Source organism: Nicotiana sylvestris, chromosome 7 (genome assembly GCF_000393655.2).
Source record: "Nicotiana sylvestris chromosome 7, ASM39365v2, whole genome shotgun sequence".
NCBI classification, from domain to species: Eukaryota; Viridiplantae; Streptophyta; class Magnoliopsida; order Solanales; family Solanaceae; genus Nicotiana; species Nicotiana sylvestris.
The window spans coordinates 43,701,517-43,725,102 of NC_091063.1; the positions used below are offsets into that span (position 1 = coordinate 43,701,517).

The following is a 23,586-nucleotide window of genomic DNA, read 5'->3' on the forward strand; positions in this document are numbered from 1 at the left end:
AATTCATCGCGGACCGTGAGACTCCGGTTCAGAGACCTGCAATACACCAGCAGTTGTTCCTAAGTTCAAAACACTCTATGGCCTATTCAAAACTCATCCGAGCCCTCGGGGCTCCAAACCAAACATGCACGCAGGTCCAAAAATATCATACTGACTTGCTTGTGCGATCAAATCATCAAATTAATATCAACAACTATGAATTTAGCCCCAAAATCAATGAGATTCTCAAGAACACCTAAAGTTACTATTTTCACAACCGAGGGTCTGATTCATAGCAAATCAAGTCCGTTTCCTACCAAATTTCACAGATTGGACTTAAACATTATTTTAGACCAGTACCGGGATCCGGAACCAACATTCGGGCCTGATACCATCATATTCAAAAATTATTTAATTTCCAAACTTCTTATATTTTTCAGTTAAATAATTTTCTTCAAAAATTCATTTCTCGGGCTAGGGACCTCGGAATTCAATTTCGGACATACGTCCAAGTCCTATATTTTTCCACGGACCCTCCGGGACTGTCAAATCATGGGTCCGAGTCCGTTTACCCAAAATATTGACCGAAGTCAACTTAAATCCAAATTTAAAGGCAAAATTGGTAAAATTCTCAAATTTTTCACATAAGGGCTTTCCGGAAGCCCAGACTGTGCACACAAATCGAGGAGAAGGGAAATGAGGTCTTGAAGGCCTCGGAACCCCGGATTGGGTTCTAAAACACGAGATGACCTTTTGGGTCATCACAGATAATTAATTAAAGATACAATTAATTAATAGCTTTAATTATAAGAATTTTTCTAAACTATTGTTTACTTTTACTTACTTAATAAAATACTCCACTACTTGAAAAGGTAAGGGCACATTTTAAAAAAAAAAGCGATTAAATGACATTTTGTTTTTTCTAAAACGTCAAATAGTTTGGAACAAATTTAGTTTGTCAACAACCACTACAATATTTTTGGATCAGATATACTTCTCCACAAAGAAAAATAATAGGAGTAACAAAATGCACTATACCTTGTTACAGGTAACAATTAATATCAATTACTCCTATTAGTTAAAATTAATGGAGAGGAAAAAAATAAAAAGAACGTTGAAACTAGCCGTCTCCCTTATTTGGGACTAAAGCTTAAATTGTTGTATTTAAGTCTACTATATAAACACATTCGTATAATTGTTTGTTTTCCCTTCTTTTTTTTTAATTCCCCCCTTTTCTTTGTCTGGTTCTTGATTGAATGAAATGAGTACGTCACTAGTCATGACTGATTAAATACAAGAACAGAAAATAAGGTTCCTCAGGAAAAAATAAAAATAAAATAGAAGGAAAGAAGACAGCCAATGAATATAAAAGAAAGCGGCCAATGAATAGTCAAATGTATATACGAAGTCATAGCTCCCCGTGATATTGCAAAATGCAATAATTTAAGTTTATCGATATAGTCGTTACAGACTCAAATAGTTGTTCCATGCCAATAATGGCATGCTTTTTCATGCATTATTAGTAGCGAGGAAGAAAATTACATATTTTGATACGCGTAGTTGTTTAATTTCTTGTTTTAAAATACTCATGGTAGTAGTCTAACAAATTATTCAATGACCGAGTGGAATCTAGCTTTTCACGTATCACAAAAGCCAATTGTCATTATTTTGAAAATCTATATATACCATCGTTATGACATATGACCACCATCGCCATTAAAGGTAGCTCGGTGTACAACACATCTCATATTCACACAGAATTCGGGATAAACTGCACTCAAAACAATATAATGTAATTAGCTTACTCTGTTAAACGCGTGACCTATATCACGAGATATAGTACCAAGTATTAATCCTTAATCCTTTGCTAATATTTTTTTCCAAAGTTGAGAAAGAAATTCTTTATCAAGATATTTAAATATATCATGCCTTAAACCAAAATTAGAAAAATTACCATCAAGGGTCCAAGTGTAATATTCAGGGTTCACGTGAACCCTATAACTTTGTCTAAATCTTATTTTTGTATTACTTTTTTTTTAAATGTATAAGAATATTTAACTCGAAATTCAGTCCATTGACCTATTATTATTGTATTTGAATTTGAGATTGCAGTAGGAATCTATAAACTTTCAATTTTGAATCTTTCTCTGTGTTCGTACTTTTGCCTAGTGTCTTAAAGTAAATTAAATTATGTTCGACATAGATTCAAAAATAGGTCAAATTAACTTCTAAGCAGTAAAATGGGACAAAATTCTGAAATGAAGGAGTGAATAACATTAGAATCATTCTTTAAACTAAACAAAATGATTTTTTTATATGCATGTTTATGCAAATTAAAGATAATTTATCAAAGTTTTCAAGGCTTTCTGAAATGGCTATTTTCTCTCTTGGTGCACGTTAGCTTAACCTGCGCCTACATGGGTAAGAGAGCTCGTATCCCGTCTCAGAAAGCACTAATAGCGAAGGAAGCAGCGGATTCTCAGAGTAACGCTCAAAGAGGGACTAAAGGAAGGACATTAACAACTGAAAATTCTGGAAACAAGCAATTGAGCCCTAATGTCAATGGAACAGTACCAAAAACTTCGGAAAATGAGAAACTTAAGCAGATTGAAGCAATTCAAGTATGAGATAAAGTCCAACAAGCGTCAACAAGTAGTAATCCACCGGTGCATGTGAATGATGGAAGGAAATCATGGGCCGATGAGGTCGAAGAGATGAACAAAGAGCAGGGGAAGAAGAGTTCAGTGTGGGACAATTTTGATATCACAAAAATATCAAATGCTGGGTACAAATTAGAGATTGTCCAACCAAAATCAACAGGTGAGTCTAATTTTGTTGAAATTGAGTTGGAGGATATTAGTACAGAGATTGAGTACTGGAAAAATGTTGTGATCTGTTATGTGCTTGGGGCTCATCCGCCGTTTGCTGTAATTCAAGGCTACATACAGAGGTTGTGGGGTAAACATGGCATAGATAGGACTGCAATGTTAAAAAAATGAGGTAATCGTTGTTCGATTTGACACTGCAATAGGAAAACAGGAGGTCATTAAGGGCGACATCTATCACTTTGATAACAAACCTCTCATTGTCAAAGCCTGGACACCTGAATTGGAGTTCACTTGTGAGGAGCTATTAACAATACCAATTTGGATTAAATTGCCAGGATTGGACTTCAAATATTAGAGTCCAAAAGGGCTAAGTAAGATAGGGAGTCTGATTGGTAAACCTCTAATGGTTGACCAAAACACAGAAAAGAGGATTGAGTTGAATTTTGCTAGACTGTTAGTAGAGGTTGAAATGGATGCTAAACTACCTGATGTGGTGATGTTTAGGAATGAGAAGGGAAAGCTAATAGAGCAAAGAGTTAACTATGATTGGAAGCCAACTCTTTGTACCCATTGCTTAATGTATGGGCGTGAATAAGTAGTATGCAGGCTCAAGAAGAAAGCTCCAAAGAATGATCAGAAGATCAATGAACAGACAACAAACATTTAGGTGGAGAAGCAAGGTCAAGTGCAAAGTGAGAAGATCCATGAAGCCCAAAAAACAAATGCAAATGCCATAAGGATTACTGCAGGAAAATGAGCTCTAGGAAAAATGCAACAATATGTAGCTAAGGAACAGGGTAATAAAGGACAGAAATATAGAACAAGGTTGGAAAACACCTAATAAATATGGAAATACAATGGTAAGACAGAAGGAACAAGTGGAGAAATCCAATTCATTCCAGATTCTGAATAATCAGGAGGGTCTCAATCTGTCAAAGGAGGGGGGAGAAGGAAGCAGTGTGGGTGGCCTAATTATCCCTCACAATGGGGATAGTTAGTCTACTAAGCTGGAACACTAGGGGGATTAATGCTCCTAATAAGTAAAAGGAGATTAAGCTCCTTTGCATAAGGAAAGAGTAGGTTTAATAGGCTTACTGGAAACAAAAATTAAAAAAGAAAGGATGGAGCAGGTAGTAGAGAAGATGTTTGCTGGATGGAAGTTTGTAACAAATCTTGACTGTCATTACAATGGGAGAATCTGGATCACCTGGAGGCCAGACTACTACCAGATAATACCTAGGCAAAGGACTGCTCAACTAGTAACTTGTGAAGTCCTATATGTTCCTCTTCAACAATCATTTGAGGCAACCTATGTATATGCTTTTAATACAAAAGAGGAGAGAAAGGGATTTATGGGAAGATTTAGTCACTCACAGTAGATGATGTAGTAAACCATGGATGGTAATAGGTGATTTTAATTCAGTTCTGAATGCAGAGGATAGAATATGAGGAAATGAAGTGACATGGGCTGAAGTGGTAGATTTCTATAATTGTGTAGTGGAGTGTGGATTGATGGAACTACCTGCACAAGGAAATAAATATACTTGGAATGATAAACATGAAGAACACAGAATATTTTCAAAAAATTGATTGGATCTGAATTAATGAGAAGTGGTTTGATACCATGCCAGAATGCAATGCAAGATTTTTGATAGAAGGAATTAGTGATCATTGTCCTGCAAAGATGACTTTTACAGAGGAAAGGCAGAGGAGTAGGAGATCCTTTCAATTATGTAATGTGTGGACACAACATCCACAATTCATGAGTATAGTCAAAGAGGGTTGGAACTATAATGTGAAAGGATGCAAAATGTTTACAGCGGTTAAAAGACTGAAGATGTTAAAGAGGGGATTGAAAACTCTAAACACACAGGCTTTTCATAACATAGTGACTGAAGCAAATGAGGATAGGAACACATTGAAACCGATCCAAGTTCAGCTGCAGAGATGTCCTACTAATGTGGAATATCAACAAGCTGAAATTAGTGTTTACCAAAAGTTCAGGCAGTCATCTTATCTAGCTGAAGTGTACTTACAACAAAGAAGTAAAGCAACACGGATAAGATTGGGAGATGATAATAATAAATACTTCCATTCAATAATCAAGCACAGAAAACTGAAGCAGGCAATTACTCAGCTCAAGGACAACTCTGGTCTTTGGCAAACAGATCCTGATACAATAGATGGTATATTTGTTGATTATTATAAAAATTTACTAGGGAGGAAAGAAATAGAAAGGGTGAGGGATTTTAATAGTATAATCAGAAATGGGAACAGGCTATCAGAAGCTCAACAACTAGAAATAATGCAATTTTTTTTGGAAAGAGAAGTGAAGCCGACTATGTTTCAGATTGATAATAATAAGAGTCCTGGTCCTGATTGATTTGGGAGTGGATTTTACAAAGCAGCATGGTGTCACACCTCCTTTTTCCGTACCCGCGAGGGGACAAGGAGTTTTTTCCAATTAAAGGACAATCGAAACGGGATTTATTTATTTATTTATTTCAGAGTCGCCACTTGGGAGATTTAGGGTGTCCCAAGTCACCAATTTTAATCCCGAATCGAGGAAAAGAATGACTCCATATTACAGTCTGCGCGCCAGAAATCCGGATAAGGAATTCTGTTAACCTGGGAGAAGGTGTTAGGCATTCCCGAGTTCTGTGGTTCTAGCATGGTCGCTCAACTGTTATATTTGGCTTGATTATCTGATTTTATACAATATGAACTTATGTGCAAATTTTAACTCTTGACCGCTTTTATTATTATATTTTACGAGAATTGCAACGTCTTGAAAACATATCTCGAACCACGTTACATCAATGCACCCGTGGTTATTGACATATCTCGACTCGGTTGAGATTTGGATTTGGATCACATAAATGTGCACCCGAGTTAAGAAAAATAAATTATTAAAGACGCGCCTAAAGCAACTAGCGTATTGTTATTTTGGGGAAGGCCGTGGAATTTTGCTAAACGGTCTATCCCGAAGTCTAAGCAATTTTAAAGCAAATATTTACTGAGGGCCCCGCGATTTTTGTATTTTTCGGCGAGGCTCATCTCATTTTTATTTTTTTAGGATAAACCTACAGTGACTACATTTTTTCTATTAAGTTTGTCTCTAAAAACAAAAGAAAATACCTCAATTAATTACATGCTGAAAAGATGTAACTTATTAGTTATTAGTTTACGGTTGATACAAATGGAAAATTGCAACGGAGTTTGTACAAAGAGAGATTGCTTTAGTTCTATATTCTATTATTTAATAACACTGAAACATGAGATTGACGCACAATAATATCAAAACAGAATAACTATTCTTCGATTAATTTAAACTAACATTATTAGATGAAGAAGTTAACATATGCAACCTCATTACTCATTAATCAATCGACTACATTTTTATACAAAGAAAGGAAAATTGTATTCAAACACAAATCCAAACAGGAGGAATTCAACAGGAACAAAGCCTGATTAATATTTCATTTCGCTTCAAGCCGAAAGTATACAAATGTGTACCTGGAAATGGCAGTACAAGAACAAAAGAATGAGAGGTCAGCAGCAATAATAACACAGCAACAACAGGTTCAGCAACACCGCAAACCAGTAGAATAACCCAGCAACGGATTGAAAAATCAGCAATACCAAAGTGCAATCGCAGTTAAAGCAGAAGAGAGACAGATCCAAGATGCAGTAGTTTACTGATTTTGAATAACACTCGAGAAAAGACAAACGGAATTTATTCAAGTAGAAGTTCAAGTTGTCTTTCTCTTTTACTCTCTAACACTCTTGAAATTCTCCAGAATGTATTACTCTCAAAAATATTCTCCCAATAATTATCTCTAAGTCTTCTCTTAATGTTCAAAGTCAGTTTCTCAAGTATTAAAACTTTCTCCCGAAAATCTTCTTCTCATTTCCGTCCCTTTTCTATGTCAAGAATAACTCTTATTTATAGCAAGACCTTGTCTTGAATTCCCAACCCCAAATTATTCCCCCAAGGCATGCTTTGTACCCACTATTTAATGTCTTCTTTATTTTAAACCTTGTCCCTCATGCCTACATTAAATAAATACCACATCCCGAACCCATTATAATTTGTCCCCCATGCTTAACATAAACAAATGCAATATTCCCTCCCATTATATTTTGTCTTGTCCCCCATTATGTTAAACAATTATATCAAAAAACCCACCCCATTATATTTTGTCCCCCATGCTTAATAAATAATTATAATAATGTTCAATTACCAAACTACCCCTCCGACCTTATTGCAATTACCATTTTACCCCGAATGCAATGCAATTTACCAAACTACCCCCATCAGCTCTAAACAATCAATTAATCATAACTTAACCAAAATATAGCCAAGATGACCAATTTCTCAACAATCTACAACAACAAATCACATGAACACGATGAACAACACAACTCAAAATTAATGGAATGAATTAACCATATCGGGAACCAATCCTGGTTAATTTAGACCATCAATGGATGAGCAAAGAGACAACAATACAAACAACAAAATACATGATTCAAACTAAATCAACAAATCAAAAACCAAGATATAAACTCACATTAAATCACTGGTTTTAAAATGAACTTCAAACAAAGATGAACATGAATTAAATCTATTTTTAAGCAACAAACATGACAGATTCAAATGATTCAAACAACATTAATAATTTCTGGAAAATACATAACAACACATGAAACAAATTGAAGAGATAATTAATTAAATTTCAATTTGAATCTAACAAACATTAAACTAACAAATATTTATCTAAACAATAATACAAACATGAAATAAACATGAAAAACAACTAATTAAACTTCTATTTGAAATCTGAAAATTAATTTAACAAAGCACATGAACAAACTAAAAAATTAATTCAAACGATAGACATGAACAAAACAAACATTTGCCGATTTTAGATTCGAGAAATATCAAAACAAAATACGGACAAAATAAAACTCAAAAACTACTAACCGGATCGAAATGAAATATGTACGGACTGTTTTGACGAACCTCGAATGGGAATGAATCTGTCTGGACTCAACGACGAACTCAATACGACGCTCGACGACCTCGACTAAAACTCGACCAAACGAAATGGATGAATCTCGTTTTGGGACTGAAGGCAACGAGGATAAAGAAGAAGATGACGGAGATGGCATAAGCAGTTGGGTCCGTTTGGACGACGAGGCAGCAACTGAGCAACCAGTAGCCTTCTCCTTCATCGAAACGGAGCATCAGCTTCTGCGGAACTGAGGTCCATGGCGGAGCATCAGCATCAGCTCCTGCTGGGTCCATGGAGGAACTGAGGTTGCAGCAGCGAAACGGAGGAGCTGGAGAAGATGAAGCAACAGTTGGTTGACGCAGCATCAACGGAGGAAAAGGAGCAGTGGACTGGTCGACGAGGGCAGTGACAGCAGCCAAGGCGGACTGCTTGTGGTCATTCATGGTGAAGCAGCAACGACTGGCGTGGTTGCTCGTTAATGGCGGATGTCAAGATGGCGATGGCTGGAACTTGATGTGGTTGACGAAGCAGAAGCAGTCGCGGGGGTTAAGAAGAAAACGCAGCAACGATGGTTGCTCGTTAATGGCGGACGTGAGGAGGGGTCGTTTGAGATGGTGATGTGCGTGTGTGTGTGTGTGTTGTCGATGGGGAGCTTGGAGGTGGAGGGTTGAGGGCAGCCATGGCTGTGTAAAATGGAGATGGAGAAGAAGAAGAAGCAAAGGTTGGGGGGGCGGACCATTTTGTGTTTTTTAGGGTTTTGGTCTTTTTTTTATTTTTGTTTTGTTTTGTGCTGGACAAAAATGAAGAAGGGATGTTGGGTTTTTGGGTTAATGGGGCGGACCGGGTCGACCCGATTTGAAGTGGACCGGGTCATGGGAAGGTTGGGCAATTATTTGGGCCTGTGGTTTGAAAATTGAAGAAGTGGCCCAATCCGATTTTTCTTTGTATTTTGCTCTCTTTTCTTCTTTTATTTTTCTAAAACTAAATCATAAAAGTACTTAAATTATTATTAAGAACTAAATTAAGTTATAAAAGCGCAAATTAACTCTCAATAACAATTAACGCACAATTAAGTAATAATTAGGCATAAAATTGTATATTTGGACATTAAATGCTAAAAATGCAAAAGATGCCTATTTTTGTAATTTTTATTTTTTGTAAACAAACTTAATTACTAAAAAATTGTAGAATTAAATCCTACATGCAAAATGCGACATATTTTGTATTTTTTTATTAATTTAACAAATAAACATGCACAGACAAATACAAATAATTATCCAAAAATGTCACAAAATCTCACAAAATTGCACACCAAGGAATCAGGTTAATGTAGTTCGGGAAGTTTTGGTAAACCTGATTCACAAAATGAATTTCCTATATATCCCTGGCTAAAGGGGAATCAGGTTAATGTAGTTCGGGAAGTTTTGGTAGTTGGGACTACCGTGGGACTGCAATGTTACTGCTGTTGCATGCTGTTATCACTGCTTACCAATCTCCTTGTTACACCGTGCTTAAAAGAAAATAAGAAGCTAGGCTAGACTGAAATTTGTTCTTGTTGCCTTGCTTTCTTATCGGCTTGTGTTTCATCCGGTGCTTTTCTTCCTTGAATTTGGGAATGATACTGGCCCTTTGCTCTTCTGAATACCAGTTTTCATCATTTTGCTCGGTCCGCTGGGGACATGGCTTTCTTCATTAAGCTTTTTGGCGGTTCCTCTGGGGGGCACGACTCTCTTAATCAGATTTGTTATGCTGGGCATGATTTAATGTTCATAAGCCGCTTCTTTCAAGACGCGTCTTTTCTTCCTTTTGACTCATGCGCCTGAATTTGTGCTGGGACCTCCTGTTGCAACCTTCTGTTTCCCGGTGCTGGGGATTCCTGTTGTAACCCTCTGTTTTATTGTCTTCTGACTTGATCTTGAAATGTATGCCTCTGTTATATGGGCGGGCTCCCAACTTCAATACTTGAAATGAAAAGACTGAAATGTATGCCTCTGTTTTATGGGCGGGCTCCCAACTTCAACTCTTGAAATGTAAAGACTGAATGTATTCCTCTGTTATTATGGGCGGGCTCCCAACTTCAATGCTTGAAATGAAAAGACTGAAATGTATGCCTCTGTTATTATGGGCGGGCTCCCAACTTCAACGCTTGAAAGTAAAGACTAAAATGTATTCCTCTGTTATTATGGGCAGGCTCCCAACTTCAACGCTTGAAATGAAAAGACTGAATGTATTTCTCTGTTATTATGGGCGGGCTCCCAACTTCAACACTTGAAATGTAATACTGAAATGTATGCCTCTGTTCTATGGGCGGGCTCCCAACTTCAATACTTGAAATGAAAAGACTAAATGTATTCCTCTCGTTATGTAGGTGGGCGCCTGACAAGAAATTTAAAGACTGAAAAGTATTCCTCTCGTTATGTAGGTGGGCGCCTGACAAGAAATTTAAAGACTGAAAAGTATTCCTCTCGTTATGTAGGTGGGCGCCTGACATGAAATTTAAAGACTGAAATGTATTCCTCTCGTTATGTAGGTGGGCGCCTGACGTGAAATGTAAAGACTGAAAAGTATTCCTCTCGTTATGTAGGTGGGCGCCTGACATGAAATGTAAAGACTGGAAAGTATTCCTCTCGTTATGTAGGTGGGCGCCTGACATGAAATTTAAAGACTGAAATGTATTCCTCTCGTTATGTAGGTGGGCGCCTGACATGAAATGTAAAGACTGAAATGTATTCCTCTCGTTATGTAGGTGGGCGCCTGACATGAAATTTAAAGACTGAAAAGTATTCCTCTCGTTATGTAGGTGGGCGCCTAACATGAAATTTAAAGACTGAAATGTATTCCTCTCGTTATTACAGGTGGGCGCCTAACATGAAATTTAAAGACTGAAATGTATTCCTCTCGTTATTACAGGTGGGCGCCTAACATGAAATTTAAAGACTGAAATGTATTCCTCTCGTTATTACAGGTGGGCGCCTAACATGAAATTTAAAGACTGAAATGTATTCCTCTCGTTATTACAGGTGGGCGCCTAACATGAAATTTAAAGACTGAAATGTATTCCTCTCGTTATTACAGGTGGGCGCCTAACATGAAATTTAAAGACTGAAATGTATTCCTCTCATTATTACAGGTGGGCACCTAACATGAAATTTAAAGGCTGAAATGTATTCCTCTCATTATTACAGGTGGGAGCCTATTTCAACAACAACTTTTTAAAAATAAACGTCATTCCTCTCTTCAGGCGGGCTCCTGATTTTAACAACAACTTAGGAGGAAATGCCTCTCCTATAGGTAAAACTAAACTCAGGAGAAAATGCCTCTCCTATGGGTGAAACTAAACTTAGGAGGAAATGCCTCTCCTATGGGTAAAAACAAACTTAGGAGGAAATGCATCTCCTATGGGTGAAACTAAAACAAACTTAGGAGGAAATGCATCTCCTATGGGTAAAACTAAACTTAAGAGGAAATGCGTCTCTTATGGGTAAAAACAAACTTAGGAGGAAATGCATCTCCTATGGGTGAAACTAAAACAAACGTAGGAGGAAATGCATCTCCTATGGGTAAAGCCAAACTTAGGAGGAAATGCGTCTCATATGGGTAAAAACAAACTTAGGAGGAAATGCATCTCCTATGGGTAGAACTAACGTAGGAAGTGCGTCTCCTATTGGCAAAACTAGACTTTAGGAAGTGCGTCTCCTATTGGTAAAACTAGACTTAGGAAGTGTGTCTCCTATTGGTAAAACTAGACTTAGGAAGTGCGTCTCCTATTGGAAAAGACGTGGAATGTATTCCCTTGTTATACAGGTAGGCGCCTAATGGTAAAGACACAAAATGTATTCCCTTGTTATACAGGTGGACGCCTAAAAATATGAAATGAACAGACAACAAGTATTCCTCTCGTTATTCAGGTGGGTGCCTGTCTTTAACAACAACCCAACATATCCTATTTGAGGGCGGATGAACCCAACATATCTTGTTTGAGGGCGGATGAACCCGACATATCCTATTCGAGGGCGGATGAACCCGACATATCCTATTCGAGGGCGGATGAACCCGACATATCCTATTTTAGGGCGGATGAACCCGACATATCCTATTTGAGGGCGGATGAACCCGACATATCCTATCCGAGGGCGGATGAACCTGACATATCCTATCCGAGGACGGATGAACCCGACATATCCTATCCGAGGGCGGATGAACCCGACATATCCTATTCGAGGGCGGATGAACCCGACATATCCCATTCGAGGGCGGATGAACCCGACATATCCCATTCGAGGGCGGATGAACCCGACATATCCCATTCGAGGGCGGATGAACCCGACATATCCTATTCGAGGGCGGATGAACCCAAAAAAAACTTGAAAATGTCTTACCTCGAAAATTTACTGGGGATTATTTTACTGGGGATGAATTTTCCCTATCTTCCTTCCCCATTATGACCCTCTTGAAACTTGGTCGAAAATCTGTCGAAGATGCTTCTACATCTTGATGATCCGCTGGGGATAACACTGATGAAGATAACTCTGCTGAGTAAATATATTATCTTACTCCTTCCAGAACTACTTTCTTTTGAGTAGGATGTTTCATTCCTCTGCAAACTACTTCCCTTTTTTTTAATTATTATTTTTATTTATTTATTTTATTTATTTTATTCTTTTTTTTTTGCATAGCTTCTTCCTTCGAAGACTAGGTCCCTTAAGACTCGTTTTGCCTTTCCCCGAAAGGAACCGCTGAAGATACCGATTTTCACCAAACTTGTGTTGGACTCCTCGAAACTGCTGGGGATAACACTGTTGGGGAATTATTTACTTACCTATTGGGGGGTAAAATGTTATCAGTTGGGGATAACGTTGTCGAGGATAACACTGCTGGGGGATTCTGATTCCTTCAGAACTAGTTCTTCACTCTTCGGAAGGCTGTTGGGAATGATGCTGGCCTCTTGCTTTTTCTGAGCTCAAGTTTCATCCCTTTGCTGAGGAACAACTTCCTCCATTGAAACTTATTATGTTGGGGGCAACACTGGTTCTAAGACCACTTCCCTTGAGACTGGCGTTATCTTTATTCTTCCCCGATGGGGTACCTGACTTCCAGAAAATTTTCTAAATGGAAGGAAAATTTTCTGACCCAGTTTGATAATATCCGTTGTGCATGCATTTCTGGCATCAATGCCATTTCCTTTACCTGTTTCAAATCAAACAAAATTTGTTAGTTTAAAACATGATGGTTGGTTGTGATACTCCTACTGGGATGGTTTTCCCTTTCTCCTTCCTTGCTCTGCGCTCCACTACTTGTTGGGGATGATATTATTTGCTGGGGATAATCCCTTTCTGCTGGGGATATCCCTCTTCTTTTGTGGCATAGCTCGGAAACTGGCATTTCCCCGACTTTTAGTCTTGTATGAATTTCCCACAAATCATGCTCACTGCTTTCCTTGCTTTGTTCACGGGCCTTGGCCTTGAGGTTTATAACCTTGGTTTTGGCAAGGATATCCCTCTTGACACTCGTCAATCCTTTTGTCAATTCCCTTTTGCTGGGGATATTTTTCTTGACACTGGCCTCGCGCTTGTTCCTTGCTGACTATACCATTTGGATGTACTAGTCAGATCTCATTTTGTATAATTGGAAAGCTGATGGCATATTTTGAAGTCAATTCTCACTTGTTCCGACCAAACAGACTCTATTGGGGAATTTTTCTATGAAAGGAAAAATATAAAAGGGAACAGAATAAAAAGACACGGGAAAAAGATGACTTTTTAACAAAAGAAACTATAAATAAAAACCTATCAAACGCAGATACCGACTCTAATGGTCATGACATGCATATGTGGCCTATCCTCTACCGTCAATCATCTTTCAAGATCTTCATTTTGCAATTCCCCATCTGATTCTCAATCTTATTCGACTGGTAGTGCCCAAAGGGTTTTCACTATCAAGCCTCTCTCATTTCGTTTTTTCTCTCAGCTTTCATCGCCTTATGGTGTCCGTAAAGATTTTCACCGATAAGACTCTCTCATTTGTATCACTTTCCAGCTGGGGATTTGGAGTGTTGCCGGTATGATTCTCTCTGCTGGAGATTAGAGTCTTTTCTACTGTGGAACAGAATGTTATGTTCGCCAGTAAGACTTTCATTTGTCTGACTTGGCATCTTTTGAAGACTGATCAGAAGGTCTTTCTTTGGACCGTAATGTGGGTTTTGGATAGGGCTAGAAATAAAGGGTATTAAAAGCTCAAAAATGCATCGATTTTGGGTTATTAATTACAACCTTCAGAACTAGATTTGTTTACAACAAACGCAACATTTGCCCCAGTTTCTTGCTTGGGGATATTTTATTTGATTTTTTTTTTCATTTTTCAAAGCTATGACCGAGCCGTGAAGTGCCTACGTATCCTCTTTGAGGAATCAGGTCAAACGTAGTTCCTAATTCCTCTATTTCATTTGACTCTTTTTTTTCTTTGTTATCATTTTTCTTTTCTTTTCTCTTTTTCTCTTTTTTTTTCTTTTTTCTTCGTTTTGTTGTTTTCTTTCTTTTTTCTTTTTTCTTCGTTGCTAGTGATTCCGAACGAGGGGTATGAAAGAAAATAAATAAGGCTCAAAAGGGGTAACAAAGGGTAAAGTGTTTAGGTAGCAGAACAAAATGCCTTCGTCATTCCAGTCTTCAAGACATGCCAAGTGCAAACAACACAATTGAACATAGATTTATAGTCTCTTCCGATGGTGTTGGTCTTGACAATCATATTCCTATTCGCTTTTTCATTTGTCAATTCTAAAGCACCATTGGGCGACACTCTCATTATCATGAATGACCCTCATGCCAATTTGGCGAATCTTGCTTTTAACGGTTTTATTTGTGCTTTACTTGCCCTAGTTCCACATGACTCGGGCTCCAAATAATCTCAAACCGTTCTTATTTCCTTTAAATGCTTTGATCACCTTCCTAGGGTTTTATGATTAACTTTTAAGATTAGGCCCAAACTGTGTGCGCATGTCATGTCACTAGAAACGGCGTTGAATAAAAATGATAAAAGGACTAAACAAAAAGATGACTGGAAATAATAAAAGACCGGATTTTGCATTAGACTGCCGGTGAAATGGTTTGAATAACAAAACAAACAAAACAAACCGGAATAAAATCCTAAAACAAACTGGACAAAATTTAAACAAATGCTATGACAAAACGGAAAGTTAAGACAGTCTGACACAAGACAATGTCCGAATTATAACCCTAAAAGTCCGAACAACAGAATGACCACAAAATAAGCCACCACAAGCTTCTCTCTTGCTGACCAAGGAACGAAGCGTCCTCCCACTTTATCAAAAACTGGCATCTTAGCCACTGAGATTTGCATCAATACTGCCAAGACTATTGCCCGCTTCAACATCATCAACCTCCGTCAACAAGCTCTCGATAGGGTTCGAGTGCTCCATGTCACTGTTATTGATCACAATCCGCCCTTCTTGGATCATTTTCTCCACTTCCCTTTTCAAAGTACGACAGCTCTCAATGTTGTGCCCTACGACATTGGAGTGGTATGCGCATCGCGCTGCCGGATCAAAGTTCCTTGCAAGTGGATCTGGAGTACATGCGGGGAGTGGCTCAATCAAGCCAGCATGCCTTAGCCTTCCAAACAGACTGGCATAAGATACTCCGATAGGGGTGAGAGTCTTTCCTCGTTTCAATAACCTCTTCATTCTTGCATGTTGACAGGGCCGAAAACCTGATCCAGGTGACTTTTGGTAGGCTTGTGTGGGTGCGTAAGCATTTTGTGGAGCCGGGTACCTGGAAAGTAAAGTATGGCTTTTAAGGTCACAGGGAAAGAAGTGGTGTTGGGGAGCGGATAAGCATTGAGGAGTGATGGAGCTACTCGGGTAGCTGGGAAAGCTGCCATAAGTGGGTTGGGATGGAGAGTATGGGGGATCTTTCATTATGGCGTTGGGTGCTTGGGAAATGACAGAGCTCAAGAGGCTTGGCGGTGGAGGGGGTGGTGCTTTTCCAGTTATCCATGCCTGATACATGTCTGCCACATGCTGTCTCAGCATTTTCACTTCTTCTACCAACCCGTTGTTCCGTTCGACCAATTGTTGTCGGTCATCAGTACCGATCCACTCGGTTCTGCGGTTCAGAGCCATTGTCCTTTGACTTTGCTTTGCAGGGAGGAGTTACCACAACCAACCACATTTCTATATATGAACATAGCAAAGGAAAGCCATCACGTTAGTGTTAGGGCATTTGACAGATAATCGTATATCGGAGATGGAATGCATCTAAGCAGTTAGACCGTTCTATCAGAGATACGATGCACTCACGCTTTCCTTTATTTATTATTATTTTTTTTAGTGGTGGTCGAATCTTATGGAGATTGCCTACGTATCATGACCCCGCATGAATCAGACCTCGCGTAGTTCGAACCAAAAAATAAACAATAATAAATATTTTTTCAATTTTCATATTAGAACAAACTGGGTTTCAAAGGTTTGAAGATGACCTACAAACTCGAAAATCAAACAACCCACACATTCTAATCAAAAGCTTTACAAACTCAAAAATAAAAGGCCAACTCCCTTTCTCTGTTTGACAAATGCAACCAAACGGTTATTTTTGCAAATGTGGCCCCTTCCAAATCTCACATGAATTTTGAGGCCGGGGAGGATTATTTTGACACTTTACAAACTTGTCCGTTCTTTTACGAAAATAGCCTTTCGACAACTGAAAGATACTCTAAGGCTATTTCGGCAAGAACAGTTTAAGACGCGGCCGAAGCTGGCTCGGCTTATTTTGACCAAAAATCCAAACGGTATTCACCTGACCGCTGACTCTTTGTTTTTTTTTTCCAAATTACAATAAAAAACCTGGTGTTGCAAACACAGCCCTTCAACGTCTCAGGGACGAAGATTTTCAAGGCTGTGGGGGTCAACTGGACCAAATCTTAAAAAATGACCCAAAGGTGGCTGTTTACGCAAAGTCAGCCTTCCGACGTTCCTTTCGGGAACATTCGGCTATTTATGACAAAACAACACCACCTGACTTATTCATGGCTCTTTTTATCGTTTTTCAAATTAGAAAAGTCAATATTGCAAACACGACCTTTCAACATCTCGGGGACGAAGATTTTTAAGGTTGTGCGGGTCAACTGGACCAAATCTCAAACATGACCCAAAGATGACTGTTTATGCAAGGTCAGCCTTCCGGCGTCCCTTTCGGGAACATTCGGCTATTTATGACAAGACAGCATCACCCGACTTATTTATGACAGAATTAAAATTTTGACATGTTTTTTTTTTCTTTTATTATTATTTATTTGTTTTGGCTATTTTAGCAAAAAGGTGGGGTTGGACCCGATGAGGGTTGCCTACGTATCTCACATCCTGTGAGAATCAAACCCGCGTAGTTCGGGCAATCAAGAATAAGTAGATGAACTAACTTCTTCTTCTTTTTTTTATTATTTTTTTTGAATTTGTGAAAGAACTACTTTAAAAGAAGAAAGGAAGTATTTTTTTTTGGATTTTTGATTGATTTTCTTTTTAAAAGAAAGACTTCTAAGATATTTTTTTTTTTTGAATTTTCATTTGTTTTTTTTTTCTAAAGAAAAAGAAAATATTTTTCGGAATTTTACCTTTAATAAAAGAAATGCTTCCAAAAATGTTTTTTGAATTTTGAATTTTCTTTTCAATTTTGAAAGAAGAGTCAAAACATTTTCGGATTTTTATATTTTTTTAAAAGAAAAATATTTTTATTTTTATTTATATTTTATTTATTTATTTATTTTAACCAAAAACCATTAAAAAGACTTTCTAAAGAAATCAATAATGGAAAATAAAGATATATATTTTTTTTTTGGAAATAAAGAAAAACTTTTTGGATTTATATATATATATATATATATAGATATATTTGCAACAAATAATAAAACCACTTTCAACGCCCGACTCTTTTTATTTTTATTTTTATTGGCATTTTCATAAAAAAAAACTCTTTTAAAAATAAGACTCTTTTTCATTTTCATTTTCATGGCAAGACAAACTATTTTTTCTATTTTTTTTCTAATAGGACAGTTTTTTTTTTCTCAAAATTTCGGTAGAGTTTAGACAGTATTTGGGTATTGGTTTTTTTTTTTAAAAAAAATAAATAATCAATTCCGTAACCGCTATTTCTTTTTTTTTCAATTTTAAAATATTATTCCCGATATTCACAAGTCAGTCAACACACAAGTCCGAATCAAATAAATGCGCAAGTAGTAGCAAGTAAGATGCATCAGGATGATCATTTTCATTTTTTGGTACATCTGTCCTAGACAGACCCAACCCCTGTGTTGAGCCTCCAAAGTCAAATGCACGTGATGCAAACAAACGTTCCTACTAGGGATCCGGCATAAAGCTGAGTTATTCTAGGTTCATAACCTGGGTATTTGTTCTAGACTGTGTACCCGAGCGGACAACTCGAGTCGAGGAGGGGGCTACGTACCGGGGACCCGCGGGGTCGTTCGGCTTTGTAACTTATCCGACCTCTTTCTTATTTCAGGTATTGACACTAACAGAATAGGGAGTCTCGACCAGCGAGCTTCTCCCCGGAGGTAAGAAGAGAAGGGTTTCGGCACAGTTTATATGTACAGTTCAAATAATATCAAAGCGGTAAAAGCAACATTTAGCACATTAGGCTCAAACATGTAAAAATCAGATAAAACTAAATATAACAATTTATCTAAGCTCGAATTTCTAACCCTGAACCAGTGGTTCTGGGTTAAGTCCCCAGCAGAGTCGCCAGAGCTGTCACACCTCCTTTTTCCGCACCCGCGAGGGGACAAGAAATTTTTTCCAATTAAAGGACAATCGAAACGGGATTTATTTATTTATTTCAGAGTCGCCACTTGGGAGATTTAGGGTGTCCCAAGTCACCAATTTTAATCCCGAATCGAGGAAAAGAATGACTCCATATTACAGTCTGCGCACCAGAAATTCGGATAAGGAATTCTGTTAACCCGGGAGAAGGTGTTAAGCATTCCCGAGTTCCGTGGTTCTAGCACGGTTGCTCAACTGTTATATTTGGCTTGATTATCTGACTTTATACAATATGAACTTATGTGCAAATTTTAACTCTTGACCGCTTTTATTATTATATTTTACGAGAATTGCAACGTCGTGAAAACATATCTCGAACCACGTTACATCAATGCACCCGTGGTTATTGACATATCTCGACTCGGTTGAGATTTGGATTTGGGTCACATAAATGTGCACCCGAGTTAAGGAAAATAAATTATTAAAGACGCACCTAAAGCAACTAGCGTATTGTTATTTTGGGGAAGGCCGTTAAATTTTGCTAAACGGTCCATCCCGAAGTCTAAGCAATTTTAAAGCAAATATTTACTGAGGGCCCCGAGATTTTTGTATTTTTCGGCGAGGCTCATCTCATTTTTATTTTTTTAGGATAAACCTACAATGACTACATTTTTTCTATTAAGTTTGTCTCTAAAAACAAAAGAAAATACCTCAATTAATTACATGCTGAAAAGATGTAACTTATTAGTTATTAGTTTATGGTTGATACAAATGGAAAATTGCAACGGAGTTTGTACAAAGAGAGACTGCTTTAGTTCTATATTCTATTATTTAATAACACTGAAACATGAGATTGACGCACAATAATATCAAAACAGATTAACTATTCTTCGATTAATTTAAACTAACATTATTAGATGAAGAAGTTAACATATGCAACCTCATTATACTCATTAATCAATCGACTACATTTTTATACAAAGAAAGGAAAATTATATTCAAACACAAATCCAAACAGGAGGAATTCAACAGGAACAAAGCCTGATTAATATTTCATTTCGCTTCAAGCCGAAAGTGTACAAATGTGTACCTGGAAATGGCAGTACAAGAACAAAAGAAGGAGAAGTCAGCAGCAATAATAACACAGCAACAGCAGGTTCAGCAACACCGCAAACCAGTAACAACCAGTAGAATAACCCAGCAACGGATTGAAAAATCAGCAATACCAAAGTGCAATCGCAGTTAAAGTAGAAGAGAGAAAGATCCAAGATGCAGTAGTTTACTGATTTTGAATAACACTCGAGAAAAGACAAACGGAATTTATTCAAGTAGAAGTTCAAGTTGTCTTTCTCTTTTACTCTCTAACACTCTTGAAATTCTCCAGAATGTATTACTCTCAAAAATATTCTCTCAATAATAATCTCTAAGTCTTCTCTTAATGTTCAAAGTCTGTTTCTCAAGTATTAAAACTTTCTCCCGAAAATCTTCTTCTCATTTCCGTCCCCTTTCTATGTCAAGAATAACTCTTATTTATAGCAAGACCTTGTCTTGAATTCCCAACCCCAAATTATTCCCCCAAGGTATGCTTTGTACCCACTATTTAATGTCTTCTTTATTTTAAACCTTGTCCCCCATGCCTACATTAAATAAATACCACATCCCCAACCCATTATAATTTGTCCCCCATGCTTAACATAAACAAATGCAATATTCCCTCCCATTATATTTTGTCTTGTCCCCCATTATGTTAAACAATTATATCAAAAAACTCACCCCATTATATTTTGTCCCCCATGCTTACATAAATAATTATAATAATGTTCAATTATCAAACTACCCCTCCGACCTTATTGCAATTACCATTTTACCCCCCCGAATGCAATGCAATTTACCAAACTACCCCCATCAGCTCTAAACAATCAATTAATCATAACTTAACCAAAATATAGCCAAGGTGACCAATTTCTCAACAATCTTCAACAACAAATCACATGAACACGATGAACAACACAACTCAAAATTAATGGAATGAATTAACCATATCGGGAACCAATCCTGGTTAATTTAGACCATCAATGGATGAGCAAAGAGACAACAATACAAATAACAAAATACATGATTTAAACTAAATCAACAAATCAAAAACCAAGATATAAACTCACATTAAATCACTGGTTTTAAAATGAACTTCAAACAAAGATGAACATGAATTAAATCTATTTTTAAGCAACAAACATGACGGATTCAAACAATTCAAACAACATTAATAATTTCTGGAAAATACATAACAACACATGAAACAAATTGAAGAGATAATTAATTAAATTTCAATTTGAATCTAACAAACATTAAACTAACAAATATTTATCTAAACAATAATACAAACATGAAATAAACATGAAAAACAACTAATTAAACTTCTATCTGAAATCTGAAAATTAATTTAACAAAGCACATGAACAAACTAAAAAATTAATTCAAACGATAGACATGAACAAAACAAACATTTGCCGATTTTAGATTCGAGAAATATCAAAACAAAATACGGACAAAATAAAACTCAAAAACTACTAACCGGGTCGAAATGAAATATGTACGGACTGTTTTGACGAACCTCGAATGGGAATGAATCTGTCTGGACTCAACGACGAACTCAATACGACGCTCGACGACCTCGACTAAAACTCGACCAAACGAAATAGTTGAATCTCGTTTTGGGACTGAAGGCGACGAGAATAAAGAAGAAGATGACGGAGATGGCATAAGCAGCTGGGTCCGTTTGGACGATGAGGCTGCAGCTGAGCAACCAGTAGCCTTCTCCTTCATCGAAACGGAGCATCAGCTTCTGCGGAACTGAGGTCCATGGCGGAGCATCAGCATCAGCTCCTGCTGGGTCCATGGAGGAACTGAGGTTGCAGCAGCGAAACGGAAGAGCTGGAGAAGATGAAGCAACAGTTGGTTGACGCAGCATCAACGGAGGAAAAGGAGCAGTGGACTGGTCGACGAGGGCAGTGACAGCAGCCATGGCGGACTGCTTGTGGTCGTTCATGGTGAAGCAGCAACGACTGGCATGGTTGCTCGTTAATGGCGGACGTCAAGATGGCGATGGCTGGAACTTGATGTGGTTGACGAAGCAGAAGCAGTCGCGGGGGTTAAGAAGAAAACGCAGCAACGATGGTTGCTCGTTAATGGCGGACGTGATGAGGGGTCGTTTGAGAGGGTGATGTGCGTGTGTGTGTGTGTGTGTTGTCGACGGGGAGCTTGGAGGTGAAGGGTTGAGGGCAGCCATGGCTGTGTAAAATGGAGATGGAGAAGAAGAAGCAAAGGTTGGGGGGGCGGACCATTTGTGTTTTTTAGGGTTTTGGTCTTTTTTTTATTTTTGTTTTGTTTTGTGCTGGACAAAAATGAAGAAGGGATGTTGGGTTTTTGGGTTAATGGGGCGGACCGGGTCGACCCGGTTTGAAGTGGACCGGCTCATGGGAAGGTTGGGCAATTATTTGGGCCTGTGGTTTGAAAATTGAAGAAGTGGCCCAATCCGATTTTTCTTTGTATTTTGCTCTTTTTTCTTCTTTTATTTTTCTAAAACTAAATCATAAAAGTACTTAAATTATTATTAAAAACTAAATTAAGTTATAAAAGCGCAAATTAACTCTCAATAACAATTTACGCACAATTAAGTAATAATTAGGCATAAAATTGTATATTTGGACATTAAATGCTAAAAATGCAAAAGATGCCTATTTTTGTAATTTTTATTTTTTGTAAACAAACTTAATTACTAACAAATTGTAAAATTAAATCCTACATGCAAAATGCTACATATTTTGTATTTTTTTTATTAATTTAACAAATAAACATGCACAGACAAATACAAATAATTATCCAAAAATGTCACAAAATCTCACAAAATTGCACACCAAGGAAAATCATTTTATTTTGAATTTTTTGGGAGTAATTCTCATATAGGGTAAAAATCGCGTGCTTACACATGGCCAATAGTGGGAAGAGATATCAGTGCAGCAGTCCTGAAGTTTTTTCAGAATGGCAACATGCTCAGGCAAATAAATATCACTAACATTGCCTTGATACCTAAAGTAGAAATTTTAGAAAATGCAGGCCAATATAGGCCTATCTCCTGTTGCTATGTCCTATACAAGTGTATATAAAAAATGATCTGTTCCGGGCTAAAGCCAGCAATCAATCATATAGTAGCAGATAATCAGTCAGCTTTTGTACAAGAAAGGTCCATGATGCATAATTTGTTAATATGCCATGACTTACTAAGGCACTACAATAGGAAGACAACTCCTAAATGTTTAATGAAAATAGACCTTAGAAAGGCATATGATATGGTGAGTTGGGAGTTTTTGGAGGAAGTTCTAAGAGGGTATGGATTTTCAGATAAGTTCATACACTGTATCATAGTATGTGTTTCTACTGTAATGTTCACAGTTAAAATTAATGGTGAAAGACATAGTTACTTTGCTGGAAAGAGAGGGTTGAGGCAAGGAGATCCAATCCCTCCATTGCTATTTGTTCTTGTAATGGAATACCTGTCTAGAACTTTAAGGACAATCAGTAGTCTACTTGATTTCAGGTTCCATTCAATGTGTAAAGGGATCAAGCTGACACATCTCATATTTACTGATGATTTGATGATATTCTGCAAGGAAAATACTAGCTCAGTAAACAGAGTAATGGAAGCCCTTGATCACTTCAGTAAGGTATCTGGTTTGATAGAAAATATGCAAAAATCAAGCATTTTTGTAGCTAGGGTTGGAGATGATATCAAATACCAACTGTTGAAAAGAACAGGCTTCACTGCTGGGACATTTCCTATCAAGTACTTGGGGCTGCCTCTATCCCCTAGGAAATGGAACAAGATGGATTGTCAAATGTTGACTGGGAAGATCACTCACAGAATTAATGTTACATATTCTAAGAAATTGTCATATGGTGGAAGGCTTCAAATAGTTAATGT

The 23,586-nt window shown here is 37.5% G+C and overlaps 1 protein-coding gene across 1 annotated transcript; it reads left to right on the plus strand.

Annotated features, from left to right (window-relative positions):
- The first annotated feature begins 3,664 nt into the window (after nt 1-3,664).
- LOC104225780 (uncharacterized) lies at nt 3,665-5,190 on the plus strand. The gene is made up of 2 exons (XM_009777643.1): nt 3,665-3,800; nt 4,439-5,190. Exons 1-2 carry the CDS (start codon nt 3,665-3,667, stop codon nt 5,188-5,190), a joined length of 888 nt encoding a protein of 295 aa, XP_009775945.1.
- Nucleotides 5,191-23,586: the final 18,396 nt, after the last annotated feature.

What these genes read in the sequence shown, in the direction of transcription:
- LOC104225780 (XM_009777643.1), top strand. Translation starts at nt 3,665, where the DNA reads ATGGTAAGACAGAAGGAACAAGTGGAGAAATCCAATTCATTCCAGATT. An exon ending in TATCCCTCACAATGGGGATA is followed by an intron (nt 3,801 to 4,438) that starts GTTAGTCTACTA and finishes ATACCATGCCAG; the next exon opens with AATGCAATGCAAGATTTTTG.